At 37.0% G+C, this 17,664-nt stretch overlaps 1 protein-coding gene across 4 annotated transcripts in view; it reads right to left on the reverse strand.

Moving 5' to 3' along the window:
• SLC38A4 (solute carrier family 38 member 4) overlaps window positions 1-17,664 on the reverse strand; it is a 67,467-nt gene that overhangs the window by 3,245 nt on the left and 46,558 nt on the right. For all 4 annotated transcript variants that reach the window (XM_006126473.4, XM_075930566.1, XM_075930559.1 and 1 more), the window contains exons 5-16: window positions 17,378-17,493; window positions 14,456-14,529; window positions 14,247-14,339; window positions 11,592-11,673; window positions 11,406-11,488; window positions 11,235-11,293; window positions 10,546-10,824; window positions 10,345-10,424; window positions 9,466-9,566; window positions 8,759-8,883; window positions 6,034-6,178; window positions 4,634-4,731 (exon numbers count right to left, since the gene is read on the reverse strand). In XM_006126473.4, the coding sequence (XP_006126535.2) occupies window positions 4,634-4,731; window positions 6,034-6,178; window positions 8,759-8,883; window positions 9,466-9,566; window positions 10,345-10,424; window positions 10,546-10,824; window positions 11,235-11,293; window positions 11,406-11,488; window positions 11,592-11,673; window positions 14,247-14,339; window positions 14,456-14,529; window positions 17,378-17,493 (1,335 nt within the window). The remainder of the gene's footprint in view (window positions 1-4,633; window positions 4,732-6,033; window positions 6,179-8,758; window positions 8,884-9,465; window positions 9,567-10,344; window positions 10,425-10,545; window positions 10,825-11,234; window positions 11,294-11,405; window positions 11,489-11,591; window positions 11,674-14,246; window positions 14,340-14,455; window positions 14,530-17,377; window positions 17,494-17,664) is intronic.

The raw sequence follows: 17,664 nt of genomic DNA on the forward strand, positions 1-17,664 counted from the left end.
CTGTGTTAGTCTGTAACTTTAAAAACAACTTTTTTAAAAAAATAAGTAGTCCTGTTGCACCTTAGAGACTAACAAAAATATATACATAGTATCATGAGTTTTCGTGGGCATAATCTACTTCTTCAGATGAGATGATCTTGAGTCTATTTGGGTGAGAGTTACTCTTGTGCAGAGGACCAGCATGAACCCAGTTTGCAAGGCCTTCTACACAGAGATGAATGTCACCATATGTGAGCAAGGCTTTGCAGAATGGGCTCCAAACAGCTACGTTATAGTATTTACTTGTTTCATTAATATGAATACTAATATGATTTATTTATTTTCTGGTTTTGTTTGATCTTTACAAATGGCCACATGTGATCTGATAGAACAAGCTTCTGTTATTAAGTCCTTATGCCTTGATTCAGAAAAGCACTTATGAATGTGTTTCACTCTGTCCCTATTCAGGATATCACTTAAGCACATGTTTAAATTTAATTATGTGATTAAATCCCAATGACTTAAATGGGACTTACATTTTTAAATTCTGAATCGGGACCTTTAATTAGCACGATCTTTGGACATTTCAACTTGTGGCACAAAAATTAACATTGTATTTAATCTCTGTGGATGATAATAAATTCTGAGTGTTTCAGACACAGAGAGAAACAGCAGGAAATAGACACCAACTTTGCTTAAAAAATTTGCAAAAATATATAATAAGTAGTAATGTAGTTATTGAAAAGTTTATTCTTTTTATTTTTGTAATATGTATACATAACACTTTTTCCATGTTAAATATTTCAAACAATTATATTTATGTATATATTTAATCAAAATCTTTTCTGATTCATTTTCAGTCTATGCTTTCCCAAAAGATATTTGTTTAAATAAATTATAGATGTTAGTGTTCAGGAAAAGAAGACATTGATATCATTGGCTAGAGCCTAGCATAATATACATGCATGCTGTGGATATATGATATGTCTCCTAAATGTTTACTCATCTACCTCAGCCAGGATCTCTATTAATCAGTGATACAGTGTCCTTGTTAACTTCAATGTGCAATCTCTTTCCTAATACATTGCTGACTCCTAATACACTGAGGTTATGTCTACACTGCAGGCTTCTTGCACAAGAAGCTTTTTGCAGAAGAGATCTTCCACAAAAACGTCTTGTGCAAGAGCGCTTCCACACTGCAAAAGTGCATCGGAAAAGCGATGCACTTTTGTGCAAGAGAGCGTCCATGCTGCATGGACGCTCTCTCGCAAGAAAGCTCTGATTGCCATTAACAGAATGGCCACCAGGGCATCTGTGCTTGTTTCGATAGGCTGTTTTTGTGCAAAAAAACCTCTGCTGCCCATCCACACACACCTTTTTGCACAAGAGCCCTTGCATAAAAAGGAATTATTCCTCGTAGAAGAAGGAATACCTATACTGCAAAAATCCCTCTGTTCTGTCAATTCACTGTAAATTTTCTTGTGCAAAAATGTGTTTGAGGTGTGGACGCTTCGCAAGTTTTTGCACAAAAACTCTGCAGTGTAGACATAGCCTCAGACAGCCATTTGTTCTAAAGCTGTGGTGTCTAATACGCTAGTCACTAGCCACATGTGGCTATTTGACCGGTTGAGTGTGGCTAGTTCGCTATAACAGGTTGGACACCACGATTCTAAAGTATGTGGCAGTTGAGTGTTATGTCTAGGAATTAAATAGGGACTGCTTTGAAATGAGTAAATGCCTTTTGCATGTGGTTTAAAACAGAAGTTAATTCAGCTACACATTGCTATTTAGCCCTTTACAAAATGATTGTCCATTTAATGTTTCTCAAATGGGTGACTGTACCAGTTACAACAGTAACTTCCACTGTGCCATACATAGATAGATACAGTTTTAGCACAAGTAGCACTGGTACAGGGTCCCTTGTATTGTCCTACCAATCCTCCTTCTGGTTACATTGATAGTATAAAAGACAGACACAGACTCATGCATATACAGATTATTATCTACTCAAGTGTGTGTGCTTAATTATTGGCCACTCTGGAGCAGATGCTGCAGTGACAAATCTTGTTCTCTTTTAATTTTATGATGCTCTTCAAAAGCCAAACTAAAATAATTTCATTTATAATTGTTAGTTCCATCCCAGCCCACAGGTGCTGCCACATCTCCTGGCTTGAAGTGTTTTCTCGGATCAATAAGATTTACAGTATGGTTCAATGGCTCTCAGCACTCACCACTACACACAGCCCTCCTGAATCCAAGATTCAAGCAGCCAAAGATTACTTCTTCGGTAACTATGTTACAGGTATTTGCATTGCAATATGGGTAACTCTGTGAGCTACACATTGCCTTCAGCACTATGCCCAGATTGGGAGCAATATAAGAGCCCTCTATTTTTAAAATAATACAGGGTATACAAAAACTGGAAAAAAAGATCCTCTTAACTTGGGTTAAAATAGCAGAGATGACAAAGCAACTTGGCTTTTAACTTGGATTTGAAACTCAAGATAAAAAGCATGTAAGGAAACCTGGAATTGTGAACCTGAGTTAAAAGCCAAGTTGCGATGATGGCTATTTCTACATTGCTGGCCTCTTGCACAAGAAGCCTTTTGCGCAAGAGTTTTTGCACAAAACCTTCTTGCACAATAGCATGTCCACACCTCAAAGCGCATTGCAAAAGTGATGTGCTTTTGTGCAAGAGAGTGTCCACACTGCATGGACTCTCGTGCGCAAGAAAACTCTGATGGCCATTTACAGAATGGCCATCAGAGCACCAATGCTTTTTCCCATAGGAGCGTCTACACTTTTTCCTCTGGAGCATCTACACTTGCCTTTTTGCACAAAAGCTGTAGCGCAGAAGGGAGTTATGCCTCGTAGAAGGAGGTTTACCTACACCGGCAAAAGCCTTCTGTTCTGCCATTTTACTGCTGATTTACTTGTGCAAAAGCACATTTGAGGTGTGGACACGCCGCAGTTTTTTGTATAAAATGGCTGTTTTTGTGCAAAAACCTTCCAGTGTAGATGTAGCTGATAAGAATAAACATTCCCTCCCCCCCCCCAAGAAGGCCCAAACTTAAGGGTGATATCTCAGCCCTATTGAAGTCAATGGGAATTTTGCAGCTGACTTTGAAGGGCTAGGATTTCATTCTTTATTAATATCTTTTGTACATTCTCCTGACCTGTTTTCTCTTTATTCTGCACTGGTCAGCATCCCTAGTAGTGACTCCTTGTGGACATCTGCTTAGCAGTGTCCACAAAAAGATCTCTATTCTGGTGGCTAGTCACAATAGCTTGCCACACCAACTAATGTTTCTCTCCAGATGGCAAACAGATGTGGAGTCTCAGCTCACCACAGCTCCAAGCGGCTTTCTAAGACGTGGTAAGGCTGGAGTAATCTTGTAGCAATGCTGATGTAGGCCTGCCTAGCATCAAAAGGGCAAATCCCGACCCCAATACAGTTTTTAAAAGAGTAAATGCCTTTTGCATGTCGTTTAAAACAGATGTTAATTCAACCACACATTGCTATTTAGCCCTTTAGAAAATGATTGTCCTTTTAATGGACAATGGGTTCCTGTACCCATTTACAAAAGTAACTTCCAATATGCTGTGCATAGACACATACAACTTTAACATAAATAGGACTGGAGCCGGGAGGGGGGGACATGCAATCAACTTGATATCAGTGCAGATGAAGGCACAGAGGCAAACAGACAGCTCAGCAAGAGTCATCCAGAAAGCAGTGTGGGACAGAAGCTTTGTGTGCACATGAACAATGGACTGAACTAATTTAATTCTCACTGTAGTCAGTTCACTTTGAAAGAGGACCCCAGAGTTTGCAATAAATGGGGATTTAGAGTGTTATAATTAGGCTTAGCAGAATTATTTTTTATAGTTTTGACAAATAATATTGGTTTATTTTTAAGCATTATTTGATTTTAATCCAATTAAATGTTCACAGTTGGGGGAAATTACGGGAGAATCATGCCATGTTAGACAACAGTTTCTTAATGATGACAGACATCAGAGTAAAAAAGTTACAGCTTTATAACCATTAAAATACAAATAGTCAAATACACAGTGCACATATCCTTAAATCAAATGCTAATACATTCTTAGGTGTCATTTTTCTGATTTTGCCTATCTGTAAATTTCAATTATTTTTATGGAGTTTTTTTATATTTTTATGGAGAGTGGTTTATATGTGTGTGTGGTGAAACTGATGTTTACTGGCATTTATAAGGTAAAAATCTAATCCTTCCAAGTCTAGCTACAATGAATTGTATCTTGTGTACACAAGAATTTTCAAACTGGATTTTTCTTAATCTGATTTAACAAACCCAGCATTTCTCAACAGCACTAATGTGAACACAATTTGTTAAAGACAAAAGGATTCCATTGCTCTTTTGAGGGACTCTAGAGCCATGTACCAGTCAACTCCATCCCTTGTGCAAGAGCCAATGTTGCAGCTCATAATATAGGGGAAAATCCCACAGATCTTATACAAGTTATTAATTCTAATGAAGCCAATTGTACAATTCACAAGCATAAGGTCTGCAGAATTGGACTCATAACTGTAACAACCAATGTGAATCAACAGCTAATTTTAGCAAAAGAAAACAAAACCCCCTCCTTTTGTAAATCCCCTTATTTCACTCACCCCAATCTTCTGTGGTGACCTCAAAGGTTCTTTCTTGACAAGCCGTAGATAAAAGGCAGCAGGAAGAATGAAAATCAACATTGTGGCAGCGGATGCACCTGGAACAGAAACCATAATTGAGTTCTGATTAATATGTAAATAGGTACAGTATTTTACAGAAAAGAAAATATACCTGGAATGCTAGCTACTGGTTCAGCTATAGTTCCGATTGTGCAAGGGTTTTTATTATAACACCCTGTTTTCAATTAGTCATAACTTTCTTACATTTTTGTCTTTCAGACTAAAAAAAAGGATCCCCGTTGAGGGCAAAGGGCAGGATATAACAGTATTGTTATTTCTTTGGGAGGCATCATCTGTTTTTTCCTATAACTACCTGATTGAAAAAACGAGCGGCATATCAGAGAGAGGCCAGTCATTTGTTGACTGTCATGTTTTCCTCCTCTGATTTTTAGAACAACTAAAAGAAACTCTTTTTATCCTCACAGCATTATCAACAATAAAGCAGTTGTGTGGTATTTCCCAAAGTCTACATATTTATGCCACTGCAAATTAAAAGAAGGTCATAATCCGTTAAAAATGTTACAGTAAAGGCAATGTGCTGTGAATTCCATCTAATAGTCAGTTCAACACAGATTAATTCAGTGAGTAATAGATCCCAAACTCTGGACAGGAAAACTGTTCTTTTAATCACTGGCAAGGTTCTCCCCACTGTGGTTTAACTTACTATGCTTTAACTTATTCATTTTCATTGAATAATAAGAGTCATTCAGAGGAGAAAATTTTCTAATCTATAATATAATAAAACAAAACAGAGACTACAGACTATATTGGCAATTCTCCTGAGTGACCAAGACCCTCCTGGGAGCAAATTTGCAGACCATTTAAAACACATAAAAATGAAAAGGAGACCAGTACTATAAAAGCAGAGAGAAACTTTCTCCAGAAGTATTTGGATCTCCTGACTCCTTAGCCAACACATTCAAACTTATAGAAAACAAGTGACAGTAAGAGTGCGTGTGTGTGTGTGGGAGAGGGTGGTGGATGGGGGAGATAACTTTTTCCTGAATTTTTTAAATCCAAAATTGGAAATTCAATACTTCTTGGCCAGTTCTATAGAGGGTGGAATTTCTTAACTCTCAAATTTGAAATGAAACTTGTTGACATTTTTTATTCTCTATGACTTACACTGGCTGCCAGCTAAAATCTGGTACCATTTAGCTTGGATGAGTCATTTTCAGTTTCTTTTTTTCTTTTAACCCTTCTAGTACAAAAGGTAGTAGTAAGTGCACTGAAGCTACTGCATTGTAAATGAGACAAAATTCACTTCCATCATCTGAATGTAAGGCATTCTCTTTAGCTACAGATTAACATAATAAACTGAAAGTATTCATGAAACCTACCAATGAATCCAAAGATGTCTTTAATAGCAGGCACAAAAATTACAAGTGTGTTATTAAATGCAAGAAGTACTGCTGCGATCAGGAAATGCCTTATCCAGCTGAATGGCCTTTTGGGAAACAACAATGTGGTGATGGATGAGCGGATCTGCAACAGGAAAAATAAAAGCAGAAGATAGTGGATTTGTTTTTTTAAGATCTGTGCTAGTTTTCCAGTGAGAAATTTTAAACAAAGAAGCATATTTTAATTCATTTTCTTTTAATTTACTGCCCTGATGTAGTTTTGAGCCCTGGGTTCACAATTTATTGTAGAAGCTCAAATATATACAGTATAAATCTCTTCCACTGAAAGGTGCTGGTATCAGAAAAATATAAAGAACACCTAACAAATACTAATTAACAGAGCAAAAATGTATACATGTGTGTATGAAATATAATCAAATGAGTTATTTTAGACCAGTTTGTGGGAACTTTACTTCAGTGGTAGCAAGATCAAGCTGTAATATTATTTCCCTTTTAAAATATATAACAAAATAAAAAATAAATAGATCTGATTATTATAATATTCAAAATTGCATTTATAAGATGTGTAGAGAGTGGATTCTCTTTGTTCACTGTAACTTAATTATAGATTTTAACATACTTCTTTGGCTTTTGCATAAGCAGAGATAAGTAGGTAAAAGGTCAACAGTAAATCCATTTGGCAACAGCAGATAGTGTTACACTGCAATATTGTGAACCAGTAAAGAGATCCTCAGGGTGGAAGTAGAACAGTATATGTTTATATACGTTTAAAAAACATATGCTCCAAATCATTCCCATCTTTTAAAATAACAGAGAGTTGATTCTATAGGGTAATTCAATAGGAGTATGAATTTCTGTCAAACTTGGGAGTCTTTATTTTAAAAATATTTTTAAAATGTTGAGGGATCTGCATTTTAGATCTTCAGGTCTATGTGTTGTGAAGAGATAAATGAGTTTAAAATAAATGATTTTGAACTTAATATTGAACACTTTTAAAATTCTAGGCCAGTCCCTCATGCTAATTTATCCCAGTTCATGTGCCAGCCTTTTCTCTCTACTCAGTTATGTACTGTTTCCAGCTTGTTATACCTGGCATGTGGTTCCATTTGAAATTAAAGCTGTATTTAAGTTTCATTGATGATTAATACCATACAAAGATAAATTTAAAAATTGTAATATGTGAAGTATGATGTTTTGTAAAAGAATAAAAATGCTGAATGCTTCACATAATTAAAGTTACAAATATTGTTTCCCAAATTAATAATGTAGAGGAAAAACTAATTGTTGGAGTAAATTTCATGGTTCATTCTACACTGCTCATCTGAAGTAATCCTTCAGTAATGCTGAGCTGGCTAGGTTGACTGGCCAGATAGAATTATTGGATTTAGAATATCTGGCACTGCTTCTTTGGAGTTACCTTAATAGAGCACTTTTGACCATGGTATCTAATTGCTAGAACTTTGATTTAATGTTTAAGGGGAATGGTATTAGAATAATCACATAAAATGCCAAAATGTGAAATGAAAAATCTAGCAGATGTGGATTTTTTTATGTAGGAATCAAAACCGTGTTTCCTTTTAGCCTAGTGTCAGTTGCAAAATGATCATCATGTTAACAGTTTAACTGTGAAAACAACAGCAATATTGACACCACAGTGTGAGGACTCAATCAAAGCAAGCTGAGTTGATAACTTCGTGTGTGTTTTATATTGGGGTTACACCACAAACCCTCAAAGATATTTCTAAGGCATATATTACATTACTTGAGCAGTTATCACTGCTTTTAAATACACATCAGCATGTCTGTAAACAATACACGTTCAGGACTTAAGACTCAAAGGGCACATCTATACTTAGCGGAAGATCTACGCGCTCGAGGCTGATCTTTTGGCATTTGATTTACCAGGACTAGTATAAACCCACAATTTGAATGCTGAGGGCAGCTCCCGTTGGTGTCTACTCCTCCTCCTTTTGCGAGGAGTAAGGGAAGCCAATGGGCGTGTTTGCTTCCATTGGCCTCTGCAGTGTGGACACCGCCAAGGCTCGGCTTAAGGTGAGCTGACTGCAGCAACACATTTTGTATAGCTGGAGTTGTGTATCTTAAGCCGGCCTGCCTGGTCTAGACCAGGCCAAAATGTAACCTTGTTATAATGCAGTATTCCTGTATGGCTATCATGAAGCAGTATCCTGAGAAATCCAGAACTGATGATAGAATCACTCAGTAGCACAGGAACTGCTAGAGCGTGTGATGCACTTTGTCTGAGCTCTGTCAGACAATAACTATGTTGGACTTGGTTCTCTATGCCTAGTTGGATTGACATCCCAGAAGACAGTACATCCACTATTTCATATATGAGAATAAAAAGTAGGTCTGTCAATTAATTACAGTTAAATCAAGTAATTAACTTAAAACAAATTAACTTGACTAAAAATTACCCCTGTTTAATTACAGTTATAATCTCACTGTTAATAACAGTATAATAATGTATGTTTACTGTCAATATTTTTGGATATTTTTCTACAGTTCCAAATATATTGATTTCAATTACAACACAGAATACAAAGTGTACAGTGCTCACTTTATTTATCTCAGGGTTTAGTTCTCTTAAATGTTAAAGTATGACAAAATTAATGTAAAAATAGAGAATTACAGTCCACATGTACAGACTGCTCAGATTTCATCTCCAGAATCTGTTTTCACTTACAGGAAAAAGGACTATGGGAACAGTCAAGGTGACAGCCACAAGCACTGCCAGGCGAACCATCAGAAGAAGGGTATCGAAGGTGTACACTTTGGTGTAAGTATGAAGTAATTCATCTTCAACTTCTCCTACAAAAGAAAACGAAAACAGGCTAAGCTCATTTGGGCACAAGCTTTGCTTCAAAACTAAGATTGTGTAACTTAGCAAGACTAAAGATGCCATGTCCCTGCAGTTGTGGTCAGACACATGCAACTTATTAGATGCAAAAAATGCAGTTTTCCTGAATATCAGTCCCTCCATAGTGGAAATGTTGATGGTAACAACATTCAGGAGTTATATAATGCATTTCATCTATAATAATTTGCAGACTACAGATTAAGTTATACAGGTAGTCCTTTCCTATGGTCTTCTCTACAGTAGAGTGTATTGCATGCATTATCACGAAAGGGGAAGCTGCAACAGTGGTGTAGCAGTGGCTAAGTTACAAAGAGAAGTACTCCAGGGTATTGTAAAAACTTGCTGAGCATTAGAGTACTGTCAGTTTGGCTTCCATTAGCCATGTGGAAGGTGTGACATCTACAGTATCTGGTTCACACAATGCATGCAATCCTGACACACACAGGTGTTCATTCTCACCTGCAGGTATTGATAATCTCTTAAAAGAAGAGAGAAACTTCTACCGAGAATATGGCTTTGACTCACTGACTCACCATAGAAGGTAAGATAACCAAAGAGAGCAGCAAGCAGATACATGATCAGCATTCCAGCAATGGAGATGTTTGAAACATTCTGCATCTTCTTTCGTGACCGGCTGGGTAGGAATGGAAGAATAACAGAGTAAACAGTTTATAAATTCTATATTTGTACATATTGTCTAGTGAGCTATTACAAAGAGTCTAAGCTGTATTCTGCTAACATTGTAACTAGTAAGTGAACTCAAAGCAACTAAACCTAAATCAATGTTATAACAACTCAAGTGAGTTTTAAAGCCCTTTCAAATCTCAGTATCATTGTACAGAACTGCTCAGAATGATCTGTACACATTACGGTTTTTTATTCAATTGCTAACTTGATAGTGTAAAATTAAATGTATTATAACTATTTACATATTTATATCATGTCAACTTCAGGAGGAGGCATTATTCCTGTAGCCAGATCCCACAGGGAAGCCTTCTCACCCACCTAAAGTCAGTGGTACTCCAGGAGATGTACATGTGACAGATAGGGATCCAGGACTGGAGTCTCATTCATCAAGATATTTTTGGTTTTCTGTAACACTTGAATTCATGATCAAAATAGAAATGTTTCCAGTATTTCTGGTGATTCATAAAATGTTGCTTCATTTCTAGGAATACCAAGATTTACTGTCTCTTAAGGTAAATACAGACCAAGGTTATCCTGAGTCAGTAATCCTGATGTATGCTTTATCACCAATAGCTGCTTATTATGGAATGCCACAAACCACCAGTGCATGAATTTGTACATTACTGATTAAAGCAGGACACCTATAAAGTGACCAGATAATTGCTACTAGTTTAACTAAAGAAGCGTGTGACAATTGTTTTTAAAAGTAAAGTTAAGAGCCTTACTCTTTAAGTTCACTGTATATTGGTAGCACCTCAGGGTGGCATACAAATGCAAATGCCAGGATGGGTATTGTATAGGCAGTCTGAAAAATAAAGGTGTTTAGTATGAATATTAACAACTGAATCATATGAGTTTATTGTATTGGGCAGCAGTTTACTTGAAGTGTTAATGGCTATAGACAGATTCTGTGGAATCTCCCTTACCTGTGAGTTAAACACAAAATATTTGGGTCGGCACTTGTCATCACTGTCACTGTGGGCTTCATATTCCACTCCACTTGTGTGGAGGGTATCTTTTGCCTCCTCAAACCCTGTGGTATGTCCAAGTGTATTGTCCATCATGAAATTCACTCTAGAATTGACAGACTCATTTGGTAACATCACTAAGTGCATTGGAACTGAGTTATTGATGTAGGTCCAGTTTCCAACACTATTATCCAGTATAGGGAGAGGGCAAGGTATTTGGGATTTCTTGTAAATTACCTACAGTAAGAAAAGAAAATGTCAACATGAGATTATACCTTTGAAAAGGTGGCTTGTAATTACACCATTGATTGAAAACATTAGTGACTGAAAACTTAATATTTAAGGTGCCAAGTTATGATCACTGCCCCTGCTTGTCTAGGAATTGAGCATATCCTATTAGTTATGTTTCTCTGCTCTCATCTTGGTTTTTTTGTCTCATCTCCTTGTTATGTTTTGCTTTTTAGACTGTAAACTCTTTGGGATTGGTAATGCCATATAAATTGCCTAGCACAATAGGATCTTGATCAGGCTGGGCTTTAAATGCTTAAAAAGTACAGGGAAGACATCTGAAGTTTCTGAATTATTTAAAGATTCTGCATTTCCTACTTCTGGCTAGAGCTGGTGATATATTTCATATAGTTACATACCACGGTGAGAAAGAAAGCCATGCAGGTAAGTGAAAATCCACTTGTATAACCAAGGTAACCTTCAAAGAAAGAATAAAAAAGAACCACATGCAGTTAAACCACACATACATTCAGATCACTAATCAAGATAAGAAACAAAATAATATATTTTAAGTAAGGAAATAGTTTTACCTAAATTTTTTAGAAGGGAAAGTGGAAGTATAATTCCAATTGACACAAATATAACGAGGTAGTTACCATTCAGGTACCATTCTCTAAAGAGAGAAAAACCAAGTCAACCTCACATTAATTCTTTCTGTCATTGTTAACTATAATTTTTTTTCCAATGAAGTCATAGATTGTGCAAAACAAACATACCCAGAATTCTCTTCAAGATTCAGAAATGCTCGGATTACTTCAGGAAGTTCATATTTAATAATAAAGAGGTAGCTTGACATTGCTGAAAAAAACAAACCCATCAGCTAAGTAAAATAGAATACTATAGTTCCAATGCAGAATCTTTACTGCTATCATTCTTTAAAAAAATAAGAGATACCACATGCAGTACTATATAATATTTTGAAAATGCAATATATACACTGATTTTAGTCAAACTTGCTTAACTATATGAACATGTAGATGAAATGAAGTACAGAGTCCAGTTTTCAGAACTAGACAGTTCTGTATTTTGGTTCAAAAATCACCATTTTACGTACCAGAGTCGGCAGTGTGAATAAACAGATGATAACTTGACAGTGCTCCCTATTAATAAGGTAAAAGCCATGTTCTGAATTAAAACCAGCTTTCAGTCTTAGAATACAATACAGTTATTATTTAATTAACAGTGTGCTCAAGTTGATATTATGCTGAAATATGCATTCTTGTCCTGTCTCTTTGCTTTACTATTGTAAATCCTGGTGTTCTGATGGACTATTTTCCTCACAACTCTCCACCTTATAATAAATGTGGGTGCCTCAACTTCTGACCACTCTCTTTCCAAACTATCAACCTACCTAACCTTTGTTTTTCCTGGGTTACATTCCTCTCTCATCAACTAAGTATATTTCTTTGTCTAGTTAAACTGTATTTGATTTAGTAAGAAAGGACAGAAGCCAAGACACACATTTGGTCTTTGAGAGTCATAAGGCCATACTAAATTCATGGTCCATTTTGCTCAATTTCATGGTTACAGGACTTTAAAAATTATAAATTTTGTGATTTCAGCTCTTTAAATCTGAAATTTCGTGATGTTGTAATTTGTAGGGCTCCTGACTCAAAAAGGAGTTGTGGGTGGTTGCAAGGTTATTGTAGGGGAGGTTGTGGTATCCTTACTTCTGTACCGCTTGCTGGCAGTGATGCTGCCTTCAGAGCTGGGCAGCTGGAGAGTGGTAGCTTCTGGTCTGTATTCCAGCTATGAAGGCAAAGCCACCACCAGCAGCAGTGCAGAAGTAATGGTGTCAGTACTTAAATAACCAGCTTCAGAGGGGTAGCCGAGTTAGTTTGTAACTTGAAAAACTTAAAAAACAACAAATAGTCTAGCAGCACCTTAAAGACTTAACAAAACATGTAGATGGTATCATGAGCATTTGTGGGTACAACCCACTTCTTCAGATGACCGGAGTATTAAAAGTCCAGATCCAAGAATAAGGGAAGGCGGTGGCAGGGGGGAAGGGGAAATGGGAAGGCCAATTCCATAAGCCAAATACACAGGGAAGGGTTGGAAATTAATTTCATTAACAAGTGTGATTCTTATCAGAGAGGAATGAATAAAGATATCAGCTGGCTGGCACACTACCTTCCACATCCTAATAACTTAACCAACCAACCTAACAATGGATGCTAACAGAGGTGCTAATTGTTCTTATCAGCCTTTTGTAATTTGAACATCTAATTCACTACTTTTTTATCTTTTTTTTTCCTTTCCCCCCCTCCTTCCCTTATTTATTCTTGGATCTGGACTTTTAATACTCCAGTCATCTGAAGAAATGGGTTGTACCCACCCACGAAAGCTCGTGATACCATCAAGGTGCTGCTAGACTAATCGTTTTTTAAATTTTTTAAAATAACCAGTCTTTTGGAACAGGATCCCCAATTTGAGAAATGCTGGTCTCCTCTGTAGTATCTATATAGTAAAGGGTAAAAGTACACAAAAAGACCAGATTTCATAGTGGGTTAAGGGTGTAAACTAGATTTCAGAGTATAATGACACTTTTTTATGACCGTGAATTTGGTAAGGCCCTAATCATAGTAGCCAATCAGAAGAGAAGGACTGATAGTATCCATTCACAATAGAGAGGACTGCATAATCTTAGAATAGTTATTATGAAATTGCTATATGAATGAAATGTTTCTTTTGCTCTGGATGGCTTATTGTGATTGGCAGCCAGATTCTAGAGATTTTCAAACAGAACAAAGTTGTAAAACTGAGATGATACCTATTTCCATTTCATTTTGCAAACTGCTTTTTAAATTATTTCAGCCATTTGCAATTAACAAAGTAGAAAAAGTTACAAGGCTCCCGAGCTCTCAGAAATATGATTCTGCCCCGAGAATAGATTAATTTAAAAAAAGATGAGACTCTCCAATGAGCTAATGCCCAATCCTGCAACTTTTACTCATTTGGGAAATCACTTGGGACTGTTACGCATGCAATGGGAGGTGTCATGTGAGTAAAGTTTACTTGTGTGGATGATGGTTGCAGGATCAAGTTCTTAGACAGTGGGAATGGACAGTGCTCAACATCTCACAGAACCAAGCCCAAACTAAAATATGCTGTCATGATATAATCGATCTGGAAAATCAGTTACTAAGCATCTTTCTCCTATTTTTGTTTTGTTACTGTGAGGTCAAAGTAATGTGTCTGCCTTTTTTTCAGCTATGCACATCACTGTGGGCCATACACTTTGCTCAATCCATGCTGGCATCTGCATCAGCCTGAGGACATGTGCACGCAAGGAAAACCAGTGTGTATTTTCATAATGGAGAAAAAAATAAGCTTTAAAATATTTGTTTATAAGAATATGTTGCCCTTACCACCAATATTCTGCATTGTAATCGAAATAAAAGCACCATACTTTCCAGGCCATCCAAATGCCTTTTCACCTAGTTTTTCATATATTAGGGAGCCTAGATGCAACAAGAAAACATGGTTGGCTGTAAAAATACACAGTTACACACATTTAAAGGAGAAATATGTGCATGCAACATGAGCATTCAGTTAAGTAACAGGGTCTTCCTCATACCTCCTTCTTTTGAAGTCTTCAGTAAAAGGTGAACTGAATAGAGTGATAATATTGCTATGCTGAACAGTAGGATTCTGTAAGGAATAACAGGAATTAGAATCTTGAAGCTGACAGTAAATGAACTAAAATGACTTAACAGAACATGAACTGAGTTGCTAGTTTAACATGTACATTGTCACAAGATCAGTTTGAGTATTGGAGTCACTGGACATAAAGCAGAGATCAACGTAGGCTGTCATTTATACATCCTCTGGCAACATGCATGTTGCACTATCTGGTTTCCCTCTAGAGAATATTTTAAGACCCATTGAGACTCTGATTCTTTATTGTCCTGCAAAGGCAGATTCTTGCATCTGCACAGAGCTCCAGTGAAGTCAGTTGGACTCCACATGAGCGGACCTTCCAGGATCCAGGGCCTTAAACTCCCACCAATTTACCAAAATGTAACTTAACCCTTTCTCCTTTCCCAGCACCTCTAAACCATCTGAAATACCATAACCACTTAAATGGCAGATGTTGGTTAGTCATTATGTCTGAAAATCAGAGCATTAGGCTGTCTATGAACCATGAAGTCTGAGCTTAGGAGCTATTTTTGACACTATAAATATATATCAGTGTTTCTCAAAGTGGGCCAGAGGTCCAGTTTAAGAAAGCTGCTAGTGGAACCATGCCACTTTTTTACCTAAAGGGTACATAGACATGGAGCCTCACAGCTCCCATTGGCTCTAGTTTGCCAATTCCAGCCACAGGAAACAGTGTTCCAGATCACATCGCTTTCCATGGCTCCCCTTGGCTAGAAGTGGTGAACCAGAGACAATGGGAACTCTGGGACTCCATGGCTATGGACATTTAGGTAAACAAAAGTGAGATGGGCCTGCTGAAGGTTTTCCCAACCATGTTGGCTGGCTGGCCATGTGTTCCCATTATGGTATCAATCCACAGTCTTCTGCACCACACAGAAAAGAACTGAACTATGGCAAGATTTTTGAATTAGCTACAATACTAGACTAAAGAGAAACTGGATCGGTATAAAGGTGCTGGTCCAATGCAGGTCCTTTGGATCCATGTGGGGTTGGGACTTGAGTTTCTTGTGGATTTTGCAGAGCTATGGAATTTCAGGGCCATACCCCCTGTCTCCTCTATGCGGCTGCAAACCATCCTCCTCCATCCCCTGGGGGTGCAGGGAATGCAGGGAGGATGCTGCAAGATTAAACTTTCTGAACTTTAGGAACCTTCCTTCCTGTGGAAAAGCTCATTGAAAGGGAGCATTTGGGCCATCTCTGAATAATACATTAGTGACAGTAAATATAACTTGAATTAGGCTTAATACGGTAGATTTAGTTTGGCAAATGGAATTTTTCAGTCTGTTTGACAACTAAAGTCACAATCTGTAACAACAGGATCTTGCATAGCAAGTCTATGCCTGACACTAAAGTAACGATATCCTCCACATACTTGTCTGCTTTTAAATAAGACTTTCCCCTATAAGAAGGGAGAATGTTCTCACCCCCAAAGAATGAAAATATGATAGGACAGAAAGTGAGCTGCTGGGTAGAGAAAGTGGTTTATGTTTTTTTTAAATTAGGCAGCACTCTTTAAAAATTATTCCACTGTAAGGGTGACCATTTTAATTTCTGCCAAAGCTAATGTGACTAGGCTTATGACAGTGTCTATGCTACATTTAAGATTTGTTAGCCATAGTTTCGAACATCCTGAACTCTAACAGTTAGGATTTAGAAAATGAAGGAGACTTTCTTTTAGCCAGAGCTAATATACCATGGACTAGCCTAACCAAGTTGGCTATTATTGGACACCCTAAAGAAGAAGAGTTTTGAATTCTAAAGAGTTTTTTTTAAAAGCCTTTTGAAGTTTCTTGGCTCTAGAGCACTCCCCTTTAAAACCAGTTTCCATTTGTTGTGGAACACTTAACTACCTGATTTGTAGGTTAAGTATTTAGCTGTAAAAGTAGTAGCATCTGACTTATAATTAATTTCAGGCAAAAACTCTGCAGCCAAAAATAGGAGATGCCATTCTCTCTTGCAAACTAAGTATATAGTTTCAAAGCCTACTGCAGAGTTTTTATTACACAACTTCCATAAGTCTAGAGGAATCACACAGAGAAAACTCTGCAAGCTGATCCGAATTTTTACTTTTTTCCAGTAATGTAAAGCAATGGCCCACATTACATTCTAGACTTTTTACTAAACAGAGGAGGATTAACATTAAGGCCCTCATTAAATGAGATTATAAACTAAAGCTACTTGCTAAAGTGAGACATCTTTTAAATGTTCTCTCTCAACTTGATAGGGACAGCTAGGGATGTCTGTACATAGACGTCTGTTGGTGTCTATCAAAATATATGCTGTATATTACCGTATGTCAGTGACATGCCATTTCTGTCTTCAGTGATAGCACATTTGGTACAGACAGATGGACATTAAATATTGGTAAATCTATAACCGTATTGGTATTCTGCACCTACATCTGTTTCAGAGGTAAAGTTATATGGGCACAAAGTATTCCTCCTCCTTTTCTAAAAAGTTATAATTAAAAACATATACATAAATATACACTTCCCTGCTTGTGTGGAATTGCTTGTACTGAAATAGAGGGAATGCTGCTGTTATTTTATAAGAAAAAAGTATAGTGTCCTTCCAATTTGTTTTTGACTGGCCATTATAAATTCCCAGCAATTAATCTAATACAAAGCAGAGCTGAAATTAGGGTGGTTTATCATCATTAGACAGAGTCTTACAATGGTATTAAAATGTTTTAATTACTGGAGACCTTAACAAATAACAATCTCTTCAGCTATAAAATATGGTTCTTCCCTTACACATATTTCCCTAATCACAGACACACTAGTGATAGCTCTCTAATTATAGTCTCCTCACTTTTCTGAGCCACCTTTTGCATACTTACACAAAAAGTATAATTCCTGTGTTGGCCATGGCATATGACAGCCCTAGGATGCCGCTGCCCATGATGGCATTGCTCAGGTTAAACGCTGACATTCCAAAGGAAGTGGTTCCTGGGTGCTATTAGAAACAACAAAATGTGAGTTAAATTATGCCTTAATGACTGCCCTGTAAAGCTGTTTATCTTTCCTATGTTCCGTATGGATGTTGTCTTATCACATTGCCTGATCCTACCAACATTTTTACTAGACGCCTACTACTTGCCATTTATTATTTGTATTACCATAGTGC

Source organism: Pelodiscus sinensis, chromosome 1 (genome assembly GCF_049634645.1).
Source record: "Pelodiscus sinensis isolate JC-2024 chromosome 1, ASM4963464v1, whole genome shotgun sequence".
In the NCBI taxonomy this organism is placed as follows: domain Eukaryota; kingdom Metazoa; phylum Chordata; order Testudines; family Trionychidae; genus Pelodiscus; species Pelodiscus sinensis.